We start from the raw sequence: 21,956 nt of genomic DNA on the forward strand, positions 1-21,956 counted from the left end.
TCGGCTTGCCTTGTGCAAATGTTTTTTTATTGATAACAACATTGGCATATACTGATCAAAACAGGACGATACAAAAAAAGAGCCTATAGTGCAATTAAACGATGAACATACAAACTTACTGCCTTGAACATAGCAGTCAGGCTACTGCTTCTTTGTTTTGAGCCATTTTTAAATAAAATAATTGCGTTAATCGCGCGATAAAAAAATTAACGCCGTTAAAATTGGTTTGCGTTAACGCCGTTAATAACGCGTTTAACTGACAGCCCTAATTACAACGTAGTTGTTTGAAAGGAGTGTGAGGTTACCTGGTTGACCGTGGTGCCCACAGAGCCTTGCAGGACCATCTGCAGCATCTTGGCGTCGGAGGGGTCCTGGTGGGTGGCGAAGGCTAGCTCCTGGGTCTTCTTCTGCATGTCCTCGATGGCTACCTCCATGGGCATTGATATGATCTGAGACACCCAGAAACATTCGGTGGTTCGGTGTTGGTACTAGTGTGAGTGAGCATGGTAAACACATGCCGATACAAACACCAATATCCAAAATCATAATCCACTTTTGATGAAGCACTATATGAAAGGTGGAAGTGTAACATAATTCACACATTCATATCAACAGGCCACATATGTCCTTGGCGACTAGAGAGGTCTCGTTCCCATCCTAGGGAGGGATCCGGCTCCTAGGGAGGCGTCCGGCCCGTACAAGAAGCCATTCATTCACGAATCAATTCTACAGATACGAGCGGCCCAGGTGTTCGGTGAACTCAGAAGTTCAGGGCCATGAAACAAGTTGCAATGCCAACACATAGCTACTAGGGGTCAGCACAATACCACAAAGCAAGTTGTAATGCCAACACATAGCCACAAGGGGTCAGCACCATACCACAAAGCAAGTTGTAATGCCAACACATAGCCACAAGGGAGCAGCATAGAGACACATACAACATCCAGAGAGACGGGAGTTCAGCACCATGCTTAGCCAATCAGAGCACATAACTAAGTCCACGCCTGCCCAGTATTAAAGTTACAACCCATAGCCCAGAGGGCTAGAACGCTCCAGGTAAAGCATCCTTTGGAATGCCCTACTAAGTGTTTCCGGCAGACTTTTTCCAAAAGAACACGGCAGAAGTAAACATTTAGGTGACCCATGGCCTTTTCATTATACAGGCTCTCAAACGGCTCGTTGGACACACAGTGTACACAGTGGGGTAACTCAACGGAGAACCCCAACGAAGACGGGATACAAGCTCTTTTAAAGACACTGCCCACTGCTGTACCTCCTCCTTGTGTATGATGTTGATGCGGGTCTTGATGTAGGGGAAGGCATGCGAGGTGGTGAGGATGGTCTTCCGTTTGAACTGCTCGTGGAGGTCGCCGTGCGCACGGCCGTCCAACGTGAAGGGCGTACAGTAGACAAAGCGCCGCAGGTTGTAGTTCTTGTCGAAGTAGGTGATGCGGTCCTTCATCTCGTACGTATCGAAGAAGGGCTCCACATACGTGATCTGGACGTAAGCCTGAGGAAGTCATTGAAAAAATGTTAAAGGTCCCATATTATATCACCAGGTGTGAGTGTGATTAGCCATTTCAAGCCGTTTTGAAAATCGGCCACTTCTGACATTATAGATGTATGACAGAAAGATCAGTCTACCAGCCTAACCAGGGGACTGTAGCAAACGTGACTCATCTATCCGTCATTCATCTAGGTGGACACGCCCACTTGTGATGTCAAAAGAGGCAGAAATTCAAAACGGCTTGTAATGGCTAATCGCACCTGGTGGTATAATGCCGGACCTTTAAGAAGTAACCTTGCAGGCGCATGAAATCCTTGGAACTTGATTTATTCGTAAATGTCTTCCTTGGTCTGAGCTCTTCTTTTCAGTCAGAGTTGAAGGTTACATTAGATCAGCCATTAATAATACATACTAATTAGTGGATTCCTTCCTGATCCACCCTAAAGACACCAACACCCTTGCATTTACTTCCAAACCTAAATTATCAAATTGGATTTGCACTTAAGTCCTTTCGCTAAAGCTTGGTCAATGTTTATGCAAAATAAGCAGAATCCATCAGGATCAACTTTCTACAATGGTACACTCTCGAGAACCATGAACTCATTTAGACAGGTCAATGGATATGGACGATGCCCCTTTCATTTGCCATCCCACAAACCTTGTTGGGGTCCAGTTTGCACTTGTCTACAGGGTTGGAGTCCTTAATGACTTCCACCTGTTCTTCGCCAAAACGCTCCCCGTAGAATCCCTGAAGATAACCAGAGGACAGGACATATGTTGGGCGGAGGCCAATAACCTGACATAAGGCATGAAAGATTATTTGAATGTTTACCTCCAGTCGGTGGGAGATCTCTGCTAGTTTGGTGATGGCAGGCTCTTTGTATACAAACTCCTGCTCATCCAAGTCCCCAAACTTGGTACCGTAAAATCCGACTCTGAAGTACGTACCAAACATTCTCTTTCCATGCTGAGGAGAGATGAAGTGTGAGTCAATGAGAAGGTCACAAAAGATGATAAGAGCATTCCTAAATTACATAATAGCGTAAAGTATTTTTAAGATTACGTAAGGATAAATGTTGAAAGGACCTCTGGTTATTAAATCTCGATTTAGAAATTAACAATTTCTAAATCTCGATTAAGAAGATTCCTTTCAAAGTCTTAAAAATGTATAAAAGTAAGTTAAAAAGTGAAGCGTCAATAACATCCTTTTGATACTCCCTTCATCCAGGGTTTCTTTCTAGGTCTTGATTAATCATATATTTAACTATTTTGTTTAACGGGGGTAATGTACAAACATTGATGTGCCCATTTGATGCTATATATCAGATTATAGCATCATGCTTATTTGCATATGTAGTCCCTCAATATCACGTGTCCATCAACAGAGTTCTAAACATTCTACATTCAATTCGCACACATGCATTCCTTCATCATGACCAGTTAAAAGTATCCAACATCTCTCCATGTAAAAAGTGGGGGCTCAGTGTTCCAGCAGTCCAAGTTAGAAGGCCCATGCTTCAATTCATCACACCAGGTCTTTAAATCTTACAGTGCTACCGGGGTGAAGTGTCAGTAAGTGGGAAAAGGTTTCAACACAGGTTTCCTCTCAAGTTAGCGGGGTGTCTTTGACAGAGAAGCATTCACCAAGATCCTAGCCCAACCTAACTTCACTAGTATATACAGGTGCACTTGTAGAACTGGGTCAGAAAGGCTGACATGGACGTATTCCTTTTGCTTAAAAATCCAAATGGGCTGAAAAGATATAGATTATGACAGGACTGGTGGAAGACAGGAAGTCTTAGGCTAAGGCTATTTCTGTTGAAGTATGGAAGTCAAGTCAAAGTTTAAAAGGGTATGGTTTTGAGACAGTTCTGGGAGAGGAAATGTGTGTGTTTGAATATTTGTTTGAACTATAATATTTTCTGTATTCGTATGCATTGTCAGAAACAGTGTAGGAAAGTGTAGGAAGGTAAAGACTGAACCATTTCACAAGTACCAACAAAGAAAGGAAAACTGGCTAAAAGTCAGATTGATTTATCTCCCCATCTTCAGGATTTCTGGATTGACTTTCCATGAGGACTAGGGCATCACAGGTCATTTCGATTTCCATGACATGCTCAAAGCCTCAGTTTGTTATCTTCAAAACCAGGGAACTTACCACAACACACAATTAAGTAAAGTGGGAAGGTTCGGCAACCAGGAACAAAAACGAAAAGGAGAAAACAGAACACATTTTAATCAGGATCGCCTATCTCCAAAGAACAAACAGAAAAATGACAAAGACCAAAAAATAAGTCTAAATAACGCATTCTTGGTGATGAGGCTAAGAAAAACACAAAGCTAGTGTGGTGGTTCTGGATCATGCCAAGGCAAAGAAGGAACATTTAAAGACACAAACAAAAGAAAACTAATCAGAGTGGGGAAAAGGTCCCATCACCCCTAGAAACAGGCTGTTCAAGGGGTTGTTTTAGGGGTGCGGTTCCAGAAGGAACGAAGAGTGCTCTGTCCATTCCATGCAATAACATGCAGAAAGTACATAAATTAAAAACACATGTTAAGTAGCTGATAGCAAAAATGAAAAAACAATGAAAAAATGTATATCAGGGGTCGATTTAGTTTCAAAATCAAAATGAGGGGGGATTATCAAATGGGCCAAAAAATAATAAATGGTTGGTTGGTTACTGTGACTTGGAAGGTTTATTTATCATGATAATCATGGAATTTTGGATCCAGTTGTGGATAAATGGTTTGACTCCAATTGGACTTCACAAGACATGGCTGAGCTTTAATTGTGTGTGAAAAGACCAACCTACGGCAAAAATGTAAAAAAAAAAGAGAAAAACTAATCAAAACGAAAAACGGACAAAAACGGACTCAAACTCTGTGGTTGGAGCAGGTGAGATAATAAGAGGATGAGGGCGGCCCGACAGCGTGGGGGGTGCAGCCCCGGACTGAGAGGATACAGGAGTTTTTGGAAAAATGGCGTATTTCCCCCCGAAGAAGAGAAACTGTTTGTCGTTAGTGTCACAGGCACGATGGCTCCCATGCATGCCCCATTGGCACGGTCACAAACAAGTTAAAAACAAGACCCCCCCCCCCCCACCCAAAAACTGGCGGGCTTTGCTTGTCCTGTACAAGTCAGGGTCCCTGAGGTTGGTGGGGGCGGGGGTTGAGTTTGGGGTGCAGGGGGTTGGGGGGCAGACAGTCGGCATTGTCCGCAGGTGTTAATGGATGTATGGATATGTACAGGACGTAGAAAAGGTAGCGACAGAGCGCCCGCTGGTAGCAAAACGTAAAAAGAAAAAGAGTGAATGATAAACGACCAAACAACGAACAACTGAGACCAAGCAGAGAACTGCAGGAACCACCTACCTCCCAGCCAGTACTCTGTGTGATAAAGAGAATACAGGAGAAACGTGAACGCCTGGACGCACACAAACCCACCACCACACCCCCTTCCCCGCATACATACAAACACTAAACAGTACTCTTCAGCACCTGGTCTTAGAATCTAAATAGCAACAGGGGCCGGTGTACAACATGCAGGGGAACCATTTTATTAAGGTCACCCTACATATTGACACACACACGCACACCTCATTTGACAAAGATTAATGTACCCCTTTCCAAAAAATCGAATGAACGTCACAGCCAAAAGAGTTAGTGTATATTCTATTGAATCTAACACAGTAAAACATACAAGAAATAGTTGAATACCAAAAAAAGTAAATTGTGTCAAAGTGCAGTATCATCAGATTATTCTGATCCTACTTCTGAACTACTTTTCCCAGAACAAATCTGCTCTTTTCCTTTGCAGTGACTTAAGCAGAAACAAATGTCCCTTTGTAGTTCATCTGTCACTAGGGAAATATTACTCCCGTCGCTTCAGCAAAGTCATATTTGAACCTGCTGCCCTACTCTTGTTAAGGTAACTTGTTAAAGCACGCAACTTAGTCACAGTATTTCCACTTCATGCAAGTCATTTGATCATACCCTTAACATGAAGCGCACACCTGAGCCCATACCTCAGTGGAGGGTTTGATACACAAACAAAGTCACAGTTTGCGTTGAAGAACAACCGAAGCATAGATCTTTGTCAATTTAGCAGAAACTAAAACCCCATTAACACGATCAAATAGGATTATCAACGTTATGTGGGCTTCAAATAGACCTCCAACGGGGAATATTCAATCTAATGCACCGCTGTGGGGGGTGCGGGTGTGGGTGCTGTTACTCAGAAGGGGGGTTGGGAGGTGTGTGGGTGTGGGTGCTGCGATGCAGACGCTGGATTTACCTGGTGGACGATTTTGCCAAAGGCTTCCTGCAGTTTACCATGTATGGTGGCGAGCTTCTTGGCGTCGCGGTTGGCCTCGTGGACGGGGATGAGCACCTTGTACACCTCGTTGACCGCCTCGTACATCCCAGCCTGGAGAGGAGGATGGAGGGGGAGGGGGAGGAGACACTACATGGGTCCCAGTAGCCATGAGGGTCACCTCCAGAACTCCACACATGCAGCCAGGTCATTCGAAACAGGTGTGCTGAACTGCTATGTTGCATGAAATGATTCTTGTTGTTGGTTGACCCACAGTATAATCTGGGATCCAGCGGTCCTACTGCATATTAGCAGAATTTGTGTGGGGAGACGCCACCGATCTGGGCTGGAAACCAGAAACTGTAAGGGGGCGGAGTTATGCCTTGTTTCCTGTTTCTTCATGGATTTGTAGAAATATAATTTTCCTGGGATTTGGGGTGTTGTTTTGGGTCTCTCTAGTGCTCCCACACGCATACAAACTTTGAAAGAAGACATGATTTTTTGAGTAAGATATGCATTTCTGAAAGTACCCCGCCAACAGTTCCCAAACGAGCGAATCAGTTTCAGCGCCCCCTCCTACGTAGGAAGGGGGCGCACTTGAATATTACCTCCCACTTCCTTACTCCCCTCTAATCAGAGCATAGCTAAGATTTTGTGGACCAGCGGACAAGCAGTTCTGGCGGGGGGGACTTGGCGGCAGCCTGGCAGCTCAGCTCCGGGAGTACAATCCCTTCCTCTACCGGACTGCTGCTGAGCTTCGGCGGCAGTCCGGTGAGGAGACATGGAGGAGAACGGGATTGTACTCCCAGAGCTGAGCTGCCGGACTGCTGCCGAGCTACCCGACTGCTCCGGCGGGTTTACTCCGGGATGTGAACTGCCGCCGAAGCTGGCAGGTCCGGCGGGGAGAACTCTGTGGCAGTCCGGCAGCTATTATTATACTATGTAGAGCTCCAGGAGTCTGCAAACGGCAACAATCCCTTCTCCTCCATGCTGTGGTTCAGTCTGACAGCTCATTGGTCAATGGGCAGCAGCTCATTTGCATTAAAGCTACAGACACCAGAAACAGCGCAGGGACTGCAACAGAGGGGAATAGCGGTAGGCTATTTCCAACTAACAGCTTCAAAAACACGTTTTCTGGAACTCAAATACTATGTTTACTTGTTGGGTAAACACCATAATATGTCTCCTTTAAAGAAGGTTTATTCTGAAAGTACAGGGTGTTGATTTGAAACCCGAAACATGAGTTTACTAGTTCTGACCGAGTCTCAGCTTGAAGTTCACCGATTACTCACAGCTTCCGCCGGCAGCCATATGATAGGTTCAAACAAATATGAAATGAATGGAAGTGAAATGCCCCGTCCAACAAGATTTGAGCTCATCATTTTATATTATACTAACGTTTTATTTTTGGGAAATATAATGTAAAATAGCTTCAATTTTTGTGTCGCATTGAAGCTATTATACATCGATATCGATTTATATATCGATAGACACATAAATATATATATTATTTTGATATATTCACATATTTAAGGATGTTAACGTAAAAATACATCAAGGAAAATGCACATATACTACATAAAATGTCCTCCATTCAGTGCGTGTCTAAAGCTGTTGTAGGACATTATCAGATGCTGAATGATACTGATGATGTATTCATCCATTCAACTCACCATGGAGAAGGAGGCGGCGGCCTGCTCCAGGAGCCCCACCAGGCCCGCCTCAGTGAAGTACTTCCCTGAGCAAATGCCCTCCTCGTCAGGGGAGACCACGTCGTCAGACACCGCCGATTCCTCCAGCACGTTGGACGACATGTTCTGGCGGGAAGTGAAAGGAGAGAGAAAATTAGCAAAAAAAACATGACAAAAACATGATATGCGGATTCCAGGACTGTGTTAGCAAAAATCTAAAGGCCAATTGCCCATTTCATTTACAATTGAAATACACAATATACTATAATACTTATATACATGGTTCAAGAGCAAAACTAAACAACAAATTTGTTGGGAAGACAATTCAAGAAATGTGGCAATAGGCTAAGGCATGCTTTTGCTCATCCAGTACACGGTTATCACAATAAGTACCATCTTAATAAAAACACTTATTTTGCTCCTTTGAGAATCTCTGCCGAACAAATCCCACATTTACTGCCATTTCCCTCCACATCGCTGTTTTTATGGACATAAACATAAAGGACATAAACACAGAAAGACCACATTGGACGTTCCCCTGGGAGAGATTGCTGACCTGGAAGCTGACGCAGCCGACGGGTAGATACTTCCGGTCCTCCAGCATGCTGAGGTACTCGGCCACCAGGGCGGCGCTGTGCACCAGACACTGGGCCGCCTCGGCGTGGTTGGTCCGCTCTGTGTGCTTCCCCGCCATGTTCTGCAGCCAGGTCAGACGGAGGTCTGGGGACGTCTGGTAACCCTTGGCGATCCTGGGGGACCACGAAAGGTCGTCAAATGGAATCAACACCGCCACACACCACACAAACAGGCACAGCTACTGTGCAGACTAGAACCTGTTCTCAAGGTCTATGAGTATCAGTGTGTAGAAGTAGTTCCGTTATATGATGTGCTAGTACCTGTACATCAGGTCTATGAGCATCTCAGGGTCTTCCTGGTGCTCCTTCATCTTCACCGTGTCAGACAGGATCATATGCAGGTTGAACACAAGGTCCTGTACCTGAGGGTACCAAACAGACACGCACATAAATATCAGAAACATACAAACACACAAACGTTTACATAAACCCACATATTTAAATATATTAGGGCTGTCAAAATTAGCACATTAATAACGCGTTAACGCAATCTTATTTTAACGCAATTAATTAAAATGTACCCATTAACATACTTTATTTATTTTTTTACTGTGATTTTGAAAAGTTTTGCCCACAGAATGTCGACATTATTAATGGTGATTAAAATTTTCAATTGTTTGACAGCCCTGATATATAGATTCCTGCACAGCTGAAGGATGCTTTAGTCATCTCCCTCTTTAAGAAGGGTGACAAGGTGGACTTTGGGAATTCCCACGGTATTTTCCACCCAAACAGACTCACTACGGATATGATCTTTGGCGCTCGGCAGTTGCAAGAAAAGTGCCGGGAACCGAATCCACCTTTCTGCATGGCCATCATAGACCTCATAAAGCCTTTGACTTAAGGTGCTTGTACACCGCCGCGCGGCAACCGCCCTTATAACCGCCTCGCTACCGGAGGGTTCAGCGCGGCGGTGTGAAGGGCCAGGCGTTTTCAAAAGTGGCTGCTGCTGCCGCCGAAAGTTTCAGCACAAGGAAAGCTGAGCGGTAGGGCAAAATCTGCGCGCGTTCACATGGGCGGCAACCGCTTCCTGGTTTACAGCCGCTTTTGACGGCTTTTGTAGACCAAAATTCTGGTCTACAAAACGGTATTGCTCCGTATGGGTCAGAAGTCTGGACCACATACAGCAGGCCCTTGAGAGAACTTGAGGCCTTGAGTCCATAAGAGGTACCTACAGAACCGCGTCTTAGAGTACCATATTAAGCGCTATATAAATTTCATTTATTATTATTATTATTATTACAGAGAATCCTCAGGATAACCTGGGAGGTTCGACGGACTAACACCAGCGTCCTGGAGGAGGCCGGCTTCTCCACCATTACTGCCATCATCGCCCAACATTCGGATGCCTGACCCTCGCCTCCCCAAACAAGTCCTCTACTCACAGCTTGTTCAAGGAAAGCATGCCCAAGGAGACCAAAAGAAAAGGTTCAAAGATAACATCAAAGCAAACCTCAAGAAGTGCCACATAGACCTTAAGAGCTGGGAGGCCACAGCAACAAACGGTCTGGAGACAACTTGTCCAAGACGGACCTGCGCAGTATAATGACGATCTCCATAGTGCTGCAGAAGCCAAGCGCAGACGCAGAAAGGTTCAACCCAAACCCACAATCACCACTGCCCACCCATGCCCACATTGCCCCTATATATGTGGGTCCGGGATCGGCCTCTTCGCCTACCTGAACACGCATAAGGACCAAGAAGGAGGACAGAAGTACACGACTTCGAGTGTCTGCCGATGATGACAATGACGATGAAGATGACACACACACACACACACACACACACACACACACACACACACACACAGAAGTTCAAGGGGATGATTGAAATCGCATTGGATGAAGATTGCTCGTGTTTTTTTTGTTTTTTTAGTTATCCCATTGTGTTGAATTACTGTATTTATTTATTTACTTGATTTACTGCTTTGTTTTTCTGGTTGTTTGACCGGCCGTCATTGAAATAGAGAGCCGACTCTCAATGGCCTTTCCCCGAATGAATAAAGGGGTACCTGGTCAGGGAAGGTGGTCTCCCGGAGCTCCAGGTCCTCCTCGGCGTAGGTCAGGATGGTCTTAAGGGAGCGGCGCAGGAACTCCTCATTGAAGTTCTGGGAGGTTCCCACAAGTGACGACAGAGACATGGTCACCTGCATCTTCACCCTGGCAAAGTTCTGGAGGAGGAAGAGGAGGAGGAGTAATAGGAAACAGGCCTTGAAGTGAGGGGAAACAGGACCCTTTCATGGGAGAAGAGAGCAAGACTCTCACAAGACCAGAAAAACCCTTGATTGATGTAAAATAACAATGAGGATTGCATATGAGAAAAATATATTTTTAATAGCATTTTTAATAGAGCTGTCAAGCGATTAAAATATTTAATCGTGATTAATCGCATTAATGTCATAGTTAACTCACGATTAATCGCGATTAATCGCAAATTCTTTTTCTATGCTAAATATCCCTTGATTTTTTTGTCCCATAATTCTTCTCATTTTAATTCTCTTATCAACATGGTGAAGTGCATCGGCTTGTCTTGTGCAAATGATTTTTTATTGATAACAACATTGGCATATACTGATCAAAACAGGACGATACAAAAAAAGAGCCTATAGTGCAATTAAACGACTGCTTTGAACAAATGTCATTTGAACATAGCAGTCAGGCTACTGCTTCTTTGCTTTGAGCCAAAGTAAAAAAAAAAAAAATCGCGCGATAATTTTTTTAACACCGTTAAAATTGGTTTGCGTTAACGCCGTTAATAACGCGTTTAACTGACAGCTCTAATTTTTAACTATTCTACATTTAAGCAATCTTACCAAACAGGCAAGCGATATTCAAACACAAAGATAGGAACGAGGATGAGTTTGTGTCCGATTTTAGTGTAAGTTAATTAAATGACAATCGCCAATCCCACATTTCATCTAGGTCCGGGGAATAATTACATTTGATCCTCATTAAATTAAGATATGAACTTATTATAAAGAGAAGACATGCCCTGAAAATGATCAAATATGACGTTTGAAACATCAGTGAGAAACAAACTAAATGTGCTTACGTTGCCGATCTCAAAATTCTGCCTCATGAGGAGGTAGAGGGAGGCGCTGGCGTGGGCGCGGATGGTGCTGATGCTGCTGCCACAGCTCCTCAGCAGCCTCAGGCAAAGGTCTGCACACTGCTCTGTCTCCTCCTCAAACAGCAGCTCTGGGAACTACACACACACAATACACACACATTAGAATAAAAACACAAACAAATACACACCAGCTTTGGGAACTACACACACACGCATTAGAAAATATACACACACGCATGAATATACACCCCGATATACACACAAATCAAATATATACACCGACACCCACACACAGTTATACAGGTGATCATTTCAGGAGTTTGATGAGTTTTCCTAGACCTTTGACACCAGGGCTCTCTGTGTAGCGAAGCAGTGTTGCAGGTAGAGGGCGCTTTGGTTGCAGGCCATGCTGTGGAGCAACACCTTCAGCACCCCACCCAGGATGCTCTCCTTGGTCTCCGTCACAGAGGCCGTCTGCGCACACGCACACACACACACGGGAAAAATTAATTTCCTCGTTTGAGATTGACATAAAAACAAAGGCTGTTGTTTGTGTTCAAGGCATCAATATACAAACATACCTGCACAACGATCTCCAGAGTATCCAGAATTGTAAGATTGGCTTCCGTTGCTAGGTTACCGTCAATCAGTGCTTCGTGTTCCAACTCTGCTCTTGTCCTGGGAAACGGGGACGGGGTCAAGGAAGTAGCTGTCAGACATTATTCCTTCTAATCACCCCGCATCTTAACCTTGGGGAGAACCTCTGAATCTCACACACGCCCTGGGTCACACCACTCAAGCTATATGCAGAGAGGGCCCATTCTCTTCAGGGTTCAGTGTACACGCCTAGCTTCTTGGGAAACTCCACTGTTACGCAGCAAGACACTGTCTCTCAACCTGCAACGTCCTCAAGGGGTTTATCAACACAACAGGAGCAATGGGCCTACGACTTCCCTGTAACGTTGGGTTAGGGAGCGGCAGCAGAAAATAATTAAGGAGACTAACTTCCCGTGAGGAACAGCAGAAGCCCCTGCATTTGTGTGTTTTGACGTTTATTTAGAAAGGTCCCATGGCATGCCACCAGGTGTCAGTGTGATTAGACGCCGGTACAAGCCGTTTTGAAAATCTGGCTGTTACGTGTGACGAATAGATCAGTATCGGCTAATCACACTCACACCTGGTGGCATGTCATGGGACCTTTAAGTGTTTTCTATTGAAGGAAGTAAGGTTCTCCACATCGCAAACCATTTCTACAGGCAACACACACTGCAGAGCATTTTAGACACAGACCTAAAATGTCATTTTCCATCATAACCAATGACTGAAAAGTTTAGTTAAGTAGTAGGCAGTTACTGTTATGACGGTTGAGAGAAACACATCTTAGTAGTGAAGTTCTGTCGATGGGTCACGACGACTCAAAGTTAGCCTTCACATTACTAAAGCAGCACACCAGACCAAGGCTGAAGAGACAGGGCCCCAAAACATGAACAAACCAATCAAACGCAATACTACCCCAACCTCAAACCCCAAAACACCAGAAACAGGGGGTAGGCCAGGGGCAAGGGAGAGACAACCAGGGATGGGGAAAACGATCTTGATATACATTCATGTACATGAGGAGTTAGAAAGGAATCCGAAAGAGGGATGAAATGAATAAAAGTCAAACCACTTTCCGAGAGGGCTGAAGTTTAGGACATAGAAGTCAGTATTATTGAAAGTAAGGTAGTAGCGGATTAAGACAAAAATAGTGGAAGGGCTGTGCAATAAATTTAAGGCTAATGCATTGAATTGATTCTTCCCCCTTTTCGATCTCCTGAAGTCCCATATGTCATTGAACGCATCACGTATCAGCAGGTTTAAAAAAAGCGTAAGGGGAGTAGGGCACACTGCGGGTGTTTACCATACAATACCTGATAGATCTGTGGCTCCTACACACACACACACACACACACACACACACACACACACACACACACACACACACACACACACACACACACACACACACACACACACACACACACACACACACACACACACACACACGTCATCAGAACAAGCAATTCCTTGTTGCCTTAATAAAATGATAATTCTTCACCACTCCGAACGGAAAACCAAAATGTAAGAAAGATAAATGAGAGTTATATGTAATGCATGGAAGGATTGTGTTTTGATGGATGGATGGTTCTAAACCAAAGCGGCAAATACCTATTTTGAGGGGAAATAAACTCAACATCACATGCCGCTCTGCATTGCAATGTAAATCACAATTGGAAAAGATAAGGGAGACTTATCTCCACTCTACAAATAGTGCTTCTTGATTTCCTTTCCGTGAAGAGTTGCTCTTGGAGCTCACCCAAGTGAAGTTACTTCACACAGCATGGCCTCAAAGGGCTTTAAGGAGCACACTTCTCCTCTACTCTAGGGTGACCTAGGCTGTTGTGTCCGAAGGAGGACTCAAGGAGCTAGAAACTTTTTCAAAGAGTGAAGGTTGTTCCCTTGTGTCAGCATCGTAAAATAGATATAAAGCATGTTTCCGGTGAAGTTGCAAAGGTTACATTTAAGACCAGGGGGAATAAAATAATCTTGAAAATAACGGTAAAATACTGTGTCGTGGAGGAGCTTGTATTCGGGGACAGATGAGAACCAATGAGCGTACTTGTCCATCTTCTCGCTGTTTTGTCTCCAGTGGGTCATGTCTTTCCTCCAGCGAAGGTTCTCCTGGCTACCAAACGCACTGCCCGATGGACTCCTCTCTGTAACATGCACACACACACACCATTGATCACTGTTTACCATAGACATACAAAAAACCGTACAAGCTCTACAAAGACACTGAGGATTGACTGAATGTCTGTGCACTCCTGTTTAGGTGTGAGGGGAGCGAATTGTACATTGTGTGCTTTTGAATAATCAACATCCCATGTTACTTCAGCTACAGGACATTGTGTGCATCCTTCCCATACTATAGCCACTAATCCGCCCACAAACCCACACACCCACGGCCCCCGGCTGCTCACCCAGCTGCCCGCGACTGCGTCGCACCATCTCCTGCCTGGCCCCAATGCTGCCCAGTATGGCCTCCTCCAGCTTGGCCTTCATGTCCTTGGACTTCTTAAAGGTCAAGCTGTTCATGCGCTCAAAGGCCTTCTTGCCCTGCATGGTGAACACAACATGGGCCTTGGTTCCAACAGACAGTGATGGGTGGAGGGAGTAGGATGCAGGGGGGGGGGGGGAGGGGCAGACAAACAGACAGACCGACAGACCGACAGACAGACAGACAGACAGACAGACAGACAGACAGACAGACAGACAGACAGACAGACAGACAGACAGACAGGCCGGCCGACAGAGGGACGGATAGAATGTCGGGCGTGCAGAGGGAAAAAAACACGACAAAGGATTATTTGGCAGCACAGCTCTTGAGCTAAGCAGGTAAGTGGGAGGAAACGCAGAGAGAACTAGCATAGCGTAGCGCTAACAAAACTCCTTTCTAGATTAAATGTTTAAAAAGGAGATGGCACAGAGGTTACAGTTCAGTGCAGCAAAACAGATCACAGCAATCCCAAGCAAACAGATCAAATCGAGCACCAAAAGAATCCCATTTCAGGCAACGATGGATCAGATCCGTGCCACGGTGATTTACTGCATTGCCATCCATTCCCTTCTACCTTGTACTCGAAGCAGGACACGCAGAGGTAGAGCAGGTCCAGCAGGCGGTTGAGCTGGGACACCGACAGGTCTGTGAACCACTTCTGCAGCACCATCTCGTCTGCATTCTTCAGCACCCACAGCAGGCAGATCAGCAGGCTGCGGCTGGACTCCGCAGAGAAGGTCCCGTGCTGTCGGCCGGTCTGGGGAGGGGACGGCGGGGAAGAAGAGGAGGAAGAGTGAGTTAGAGGGTAAACACACCTCATTCTGCTCTGTTGGAATGTGCGTAACGCAGCAAAGCAAATCAGTATGATGCTGAGTGTTCATTAAAAACTATAAGGATTTACTAGCCTACTTTTTCTTTTTTACGAAATCAACGATCATTCAAGTTAATTCAATTTAAATATGCTTTAGTCCATTGTTCTATTAATTTCCTCTGCGGACCAAAAAACGTGGTTATGTTGTCTACTACCTGCGTGTTTAGCAGGAAGCTGCTAGGCCGGGACATTGGCGGGGCGGCGGAGGTACCGGCTATCGCCATGGCTACCGTCTGGCTGATCAACACGTCTCCGTCGGCCTCCTCGCCAGAGCCTCCCGCAGCGCCCCCCTGTGGGCAGCCTGGGCGACCCCACTGAACGTGAGACTCTGCTCAGAGGAACGGGGGTACAGACAAACATTTCAGGGGGGCTGAAATGACCTCATGACCCTGATTGTAACACTGATTGGTTTTGATTGGTTTAAATTTTGGGTCTATTGCCCTATTCTTCTAAAAACCATGATTACCTAAATTCTTTCATCATTCCTCCTTATTTGTACACCCCGGTGACAACAAAAACCCCACAGTAAGAGCAATCTATCTATGTGCAACTATTCAAACAGGAGTCACCCGGAACGCCGTGGCGCTCCGAGCTCCATAAACCCCGAACCTGTGAAGTCGTGAAGTTGCGGCAGCGCCTCCATGACGATGCCGATGAGCGGCAGGTAGAGCAGGGCCACCCGGGCCTTGACCTCCGGGTCGGCGTAGCGCGGGTCCGAGTCGTGGCTGGACAGAAGGTTGTGCACCACGTTCACCACCTTCTTGTGCAGTCCGAACATGCTGGGGAGGGACACCAGGAGAGGAGGGGGGGGGAGAAAGGGGAGAGAATGAAGGACGACGAGGATGGCAAAAGCGTTGGGCAATCTGACACATTAAGATAAAAAGACCCGGAAAAAAAGACAAAAGCATCGATCCTTTAAGTGGTCCTACGTGAACGTCACAACACTACGAGTCTTCAGCTTGTTATCTCGACCATGCAGGTGCTAGCCATCTCTCAACGCAATTGTCTTGCTAGGGCGTTGATTGTCAGAGTGACAACAGTCGTCTGCCATCGACAGAACCCCACCCTTTGTTATAGCCCTGGATTTAAGATGGCATGGAGGCCCTCCTCGATGTGTTTGCTTCTATTGGGCTACTTACACCTCATTGTCTGGCTCCAGGATCACAGACAGCTCAGACAGCACCAGCCCAGCCATGAAGTGCTGCTCCCGGAAAGGGATGGATAGCTCAAACATGTTGGCTATCTTCTGGTCCTGGACATGCGTTGAGAAACCAGAGCTCTGGAAGGTAAAAAAAGAAATAATAGTTGAAATAATAATAATGGTAAATGGTGGTTGGACTGCATTTATATAGCGCTTTTTCTGTAACCAGTGGCCACCCAAAGCGCTTTTCAATATTGCCTCACAATCATCCATTCATACACACATTCACATTGTGTGAATGTGACTGAGAATAGTGAAATATCCTGCTTAGCTCAAGAGCTGTGCTGCCAAATAATCCTTTGTCGTGTTTTTTTCCCTCTGCACGCCCGACATTCTATCCGTCCCTCTGTCGGCCTGTCTGTCTGTCTGTCTGTCTGTCTGTCTGTCTGTCTGTCGGTCTGTCGGTCTGTCTGTTTGTCTGCCCCCCCCCCTGCATCCTACTCCCTCCACCCATCACTGTCTGTTGGAACCAATGTGTGATTCACACATATTCACACACCAACGGCGGAGTCAGCCCTGCAAAGGCGACAGCCAGCTCGTCGAGAGCAGTTAGAGTTAGGTGCCTTGCTCAGGAACACCTCGACACTCAGCTAGGAGGAGGCGGGGATTGAACTAGCAACCTTGCGGTTACCAGCCAACCAGCTCTACCTCCTGAGCTACAGCCGCCCCAAATAATAATCACAAATAAATCACGAAGCAACTAAAAACATTTGCAGGTGGCTTTTGGTGTTTTGGGTAGAGGAGGGTCGACGGTTAGAGTATTTAAAAATATGGGATTTGGAAAGGGAATCTGTGAAAATGGCAATAATACAAACAAAACACGCTGTAAGAGAGGAGATGTTTTCAGGTGCTTGCACATTGACCCTCCAAACACCAACACACACCAACATTGCCGCAGCGTGCGGGGTGGGTGTAGGTTGCACATGACTCAGTGTTGGCCCAATCTGGTCAACATCGTGGGGTGCTGCTGTTTGTTGGGCCGATGTGCGCATAGCTTTAAGACACGTTGTGACATGAAGCATGATTGACGGTTGGAAAGCGAGTTAAGGGGCTGTTGAAGCCTCCCTTGATTAACATCCATGTTTGCACCATCACCTGCGAGGTGGCGGAGGAGACGGAGGGGGAGGGGGAAGCGGGCGGGGTGAGCAGGCTGCAGGGCAAATTCAGGGTGACGTAGTGCTCGTGGCTGCACACAATCCTCAGGAAGTCCAGCCTCAGGGACTCCAGGGTGGGGTTCTGCTGGGCATACAGCTTGGTGGATACCTAAGATAAGATACGATGGACTAGCTTCATTCATCCCAAGTGAGAATAAGGGTGTCAAAGCAGCAAGTACAGAACAGTGAATAATACATAATGAAAACAACAATAGCTAAAAGCTCCAGAATAGTGAAATATCATAAAAACACCATTCAGAGCGGAAAAACCTATTGAGTGAATCGATAACATCGTCAATCTTTTATACTCACAAAGCGAACCATGGTAGCAGCAGCACTCACCTGTTTCCAGTAGGTCTTGATGAGGCTGAAAACAAAGCCCCGGTCCATGACAGACAGCAGGTCGTTGATGAAGAAGCCCAGGCTAGTGTTCAGCCTTTCCACCAGCTCCAGGTCCTGTTGGCAGGGCAGAAGCCACGTTCAACTGCATTATTTCCGCATACAATGTGTTGATATGAAACTTGACTCCACTCACACCCACACACAGGTAGACTGGAAGGTGGTCTCCAATAGACAGAACGCAATCGGTTATCCGATTTTTGTAAGAAAGCATAGCCTCTTGAGACCAACCCGAGACCGGCCTGGCCTCGATTCCGTAGAAAGGCTTAACCAAAAATGGGAAGAATGCAAGGATCAAGCAGCACACAGGTGGGAAAGCCTCAGCAAAATGCACTCACACAAACAGACAAGTCTGTAGTTATCACTAAGCGTGTGTGAGGGGTCACCTTCTGGTAGCGAGAGACGATGTCGCCGGCGATGGTGCTGACCAGTGCGGTGATGTCGTCCATGAAGCGCTCGGGGAAGCGGTTCTTCCTGGGCGACTCAAGGCGCTGGGCGAAGTATAGGTGGTGGATGATGCTCTTCACCTGGGGGCCACAGAGTCTACAGTCGGACACGCCCATGTCTGACTTCAAGCCTGTTCATTTTTCGGGACAGTACTCACCATGAGCTCAAAGAAGAACCAGGCCTGCTGTAAGGCCCCCTCGCGCACGCTGCCGCTGCTGACCACCCACTGCAAGGCCAGCTCCTCGTGGAACAGCTGGGGCCCCGGGAACACAGGGGCAAGTGTCAACAGTGTTGACCAAGGACAGACATCGGAGGACAGAGAGAAAAGAGTGAGGGATAGTGAGTGCTTGATAAGACCAGACATCCTTATGGAGGGCTACCCCGCCACACCACAAAGATTGTCAATCAATTGCTCTGTTGATGCTATGTCAACAATCAATATAATAATAAATAATAATAATAATAATAATATAATATAGTGAGGGTTGTGTGTTATTCTTAATTGATTGACCGTCACCAAAAAAATATGATCAACTTACAAACACACGGCGTGTTTATAATCTGAAACCCACCTGAATAACATTTTGCACGATTTAATATTGAAGATGAAATTAATGTTTCAATTATATGAACCTCCAAAATGATCTTTGTATGCTACTGTGACTCCTCACACCAATCAAAGATGTTTGACAAAAACAAGTTGACAAAACCCCCTGGTTTGCGATTCAGTGTTCCCATAACACCGCGAAGAAACAAAACAATCATGAGGACAATTTTCATGGCACTTTGAGATTCTTTAACAAAACCATTAAAATGCACGATTCTCTTCAAGCAATTGCTTCAAAACATACATTTATACGTCTTCTGAGATCTTGTCTGGTGATTTAGTTTCAAAGCAATTATTGAATTGGTATAATGAAGAATATATAAAGAATCTGCTAAACAAATTTGCAGAGAAGAGAGGAAAAGTGCTTTTTCTTGGTTTCTTTCGAGCTTTCCCCAAATAGATGCAGCAATACATACAAATCCAGTGGCGTTTAGTGTGCAGGCTTATATTCAAACAGTAGTTTAAACGTTGACATTCCATCACATCAAAAATAAATATTGTCACACATTCAAACAAGAGGCAGCAGAGCATTGACCTTTGGCAACAATCACCAAGACGGCACAATCACCAAAGAATACCAGAACATCAGCCCACACAACCGTAGACCCAAACAACGCACGGACGGGACAAAGGAAGCACGCAGAGAAAAACAAAACCAAACACAGATAACACAGGAGAAGGATCAGGGGCTCGTGGCGGGCTCCTTTCCCCTGGTGCAAGGGGGCTCTACCTTTTTGGTGGGCAATCGTCCTGTTAAAGACTGCAAGAAACTGGCGCTTTCCGTGTGCGAAGACATGCGATTGCCAGAGCGCTCCATGGCCTATGGGTGGGATGGATGGTAACAACAAGGTTAGTGGAGGAGCAACGGGACCGCAGATGGTCTCTGCATACCTGGTGGTGTTTCTGCTGGGGTCACACACACACACACACACACACACACACACACACACACACACACACACACACACACACACACACACACACACACACACACACACACACACACACACACACACACCTCGTTGTCATTAATCAGACAAACACATAGGACAATGGAAAGGTTGAGGGCATGGTGCTAGTATTTACAGTTTGTGCCCACAGGCCTCAAAGAGGAACCATCACCTATTTACTAATAATAGCACCACTTCATACGCCTGTTCTGTGAAGAATTTGACCGTTTACTTGACTGAGATTACAGTCAATAGGCGCATCAGCAAATGTTGTGTAAGCGAAAGAGTTTATCTTAAATTAACACCTAAAATATTTGTATCAATAAAAATACAAATCCACATAAATTGTTGCCGCTCCTAACATTCTGATGGGTGATTCTACATTTTCACTGTTACTCCTAACATTCGGAATTTGGAAGTCCCGGTGCCACAAAGTAAAAAAGGATAATTTGAGTCCTGACCAAATTTTTATAACACGCGTATGAAGACCATATATAGTAAACAGCGAGCGTTGACAGCTCTCCTTTAAGGCATTGTCAGTGCAACCCAAATGTGACGACAGTCCAAAATGTTTAACTGATTCAAGTGAAACGCAAGGCCTCCTTTTAATCGATGTGTCAAGCGGCAGGTAATGACCTTTTACCAAAGCTCTTCCTTCCTTTATACAACAACACAACCGCAAAATGTCAATCACAGCAGTTGGTCTCGCTGGCAAACTCATGCAACTCATGCTCCGAGCTCAACCGTATGTTGAACCCCCATGTCGACATGGCTTTTGTTTGCTTATGTTAGGTAAAACATTCCTCAATAGGTGTTGAACACACGTTTATGATGCGACAAATCACGGACAAGACAAGTGAAGTACACAAACGGCAGAAACGCATGCACACAAGAGCCAACACGCACATACACACACACGCACGCACCTTCAGCCAGTGTGAACTCCATGCAATATGATGTTAGTAGGAGATCATGCAGGGTTATAAGGTAGCCGTGAGGCTGGTTAAAGGTTAACAGGAAAAGGAAGCAGGGGAAGGGATTTTCTGAGATTATCTAATACTATGCCTGCTGAGGGACATTAAACCACCATCTCCACTACCTTATGTGTTACAGTATGGCAAGAATAACCAAAAGAACAGTATGGTGTTATGGAATACTTTCATCCATGACTAGGCTGAGGACTTTGGAGTGATGAAGGGATGATGTAAACTATGATGAATGAATGTGGACTACATGATGCTATTGGGTGGGAAGGGGGGGCTGAGGGTGGGAGGTGAACACACGACAGGTGTGCAGATGATAAGTCATGGAGGCGGCTGTGACACCCAATGGGAGGGGCCTGAGGGATCATGTGAGAGCTCATGGGAGCGGTGTGCTCTCGGTGTAGATGCGGTGGCATTGTCACACTTTGGTTCTCATGGTTTTGCCTTTTGTCGTCTTGAGAAGGGCCAACAACGGTGGTGCCACACTGTAGCAAACTATGGAGCAATCAAACTGTTTTTATCCGAAATAGACAGAATAACGATGTTAAAAGATTAACAGAAATCTGCTCAGAAGGATTTTTCAGATTAGAATTAGCTTTTCCAACCGTAGTTTACCAGGGCAAAGAGAGCACGGATGTTACTCTGATAGGCTGGAGTTTTTGAACAACACTGCGCTCATATTTGGAATTAAATGGCTGCCAGCCAAGGACTGAGTGTTTACAGAGAGAGCGTGACGACATGACAACGAGTCACCAAAATGTGAAATGGCCCGGTATCCTTCCCCCTAAATGAGACTGTTGTGGGTTTTGTGTGTGTAGTTAAACAATTAATATATAGGGAGGACTGTTGGGGGCATTTAGTGGAACAACCTGTATGGTTTCTGGAGCGGACCCGGGGCCGGTTCCCCAGGGAGCCCCCTTACAGCCCATGGTGTTCACCCAAGAGTTGGAGCGGTCTAGGCCCTAGCGTGGGCAGGGCGCCATGGGGTCAGAGGTCACAGGCAGAGAGGCAAGGGAACCGAGCGAGCAGTACA

General features: G+C 45.7%; 1 protein-coding gene across 21 annotated transcripts in view; it reads right to left on the bottom strand.

The window, feature by feature from the left end:
• Nucleotides 1–21,956, bottom strand: part of dock7 (dedicator of cytokinesis 7) — a 61,444-nt gene that overhangs the window by 3,548 nt on the left and 35,940 nt on the right. For 3 of the 21 annotated variants that reach the window (XM_060066384.1, XM_060066380.1, XM_060066387.1), the window contains 26 exons: nucleotides 21,793–21,885; nucleotides 19,721–19,810; nucleotides 18,541–18,636; nucleotides 18,323–18,463; nucleotides 17,880–17,993; nucleotides 17,479–17,646; nucleotides 16,322–16,461; nucleotides 15,792–15,961; nucleotides 15,338–15,510; nucleotides 14,886–15,068; nucleotides 14,235–14,394; nucleotides 13,874–13,970; nucleotides 13,125–13,142; nucleotides 11,796–11,892; nucleotides 11,554–11,688; nucleotides 11,197–11,349; nucleotides 10,157–10,315; nucleotides 8,407–8,507; nucleotides 8,067–8,259; nucleotides 7,493–7,636; nucleotides 5,802–5,933; nucleotides 4,880–4,894; nucleotides 2,340–2,465; nucleotides 2,166–2,255; nucleotides 1,274–1,510; nucleotides 306–449 (listed from right to left, as the gene is read on the bottom strand). In XM_060066384.1, coding sequence (XP_059922367.1) covers nucleotides 306–449; nucleotides 1,274–1,510; nucleotides 2,166–2,255; nucleotides 2,340–2,465; nucleotides 4,880–4,894; nucleotides 5,802–5,933; nucleotides 7,493–7,636; nucleotides 8,067–8,259; nucleotides 8,407–8,507; nucleotides 10,157–10,315; nucleotides 11,197–11,349; nucleotides 11,554–11,688; nucleotides 11,796–11,892; nucleotides 13,125–13,142; nucleotides 13,874–13,970; nucleotides 14,235–14,394; nucleotides 14,886–15,068; nucleotides 15,338–15,510; nucleotides 15,792–15,961; nucleotides 16,322–16,461; nucleotides 17,479–17,646; nucleotides 17,880–17,993; nucleotides 18,323–18,463; nucleotides 18,541–18,636; nucleotides 19,721–19,810; nucleotides 21,793–21,885 — 3,369 coding nt within the window. Of the gene's footprint in view, nucleotides 1–305; nucleotides 450–1,273; nucleotides 1,511–2,165; nucleotides 2,256–2,339; nucleotides 2,475–4,879; nucleotides 4,895–5,801; nucleotides 5,934–7,492; nucleotides 7,637–8,066; nucleotides 8,260–8,406; nucleotides 8,508–10,156; nucleotides 10,316–11,196; nucleotides 11,350–11,553; nucleotides 11,689–11,795; nucleotides 11,893–13,124; nucleotides 13,143–13,873; nucleotides 13,971–14,234; nucleotides 14,395–14,885; nucleotides 15,069–15,337; nucleotides 15,511–15,791; nucleotides 15,962–16,321; nucleotides 16,462–17,478; nucleotides 17,647–17,879; nucleotides 17,994–18,322; nucleotides 18,464–18,540; nucleotides 18,637–19,720; nucleotides 19,811–21,792; nucleotides 21,886–21,956 lie in introns of all 21 variants that reach the window. The other 18 variants (XM_060066389.1, XM_060066386.1, XM_060066393.1 and 15 more) reach the window with 14 other exon arrangements.

This window comes from Gadus macrocephalus, chromosome 12 (assembly GCF_031168955.1).
Source record: "Gadus macrocephalus chromosome 12, ASM3116895v1".
Taxonomy (NCBI): Eukaryota; Metazoa; Chordata; class Actinopteri; order Gadiformes; family Gadidae; genus Gadus; species Gadus macrocephalus.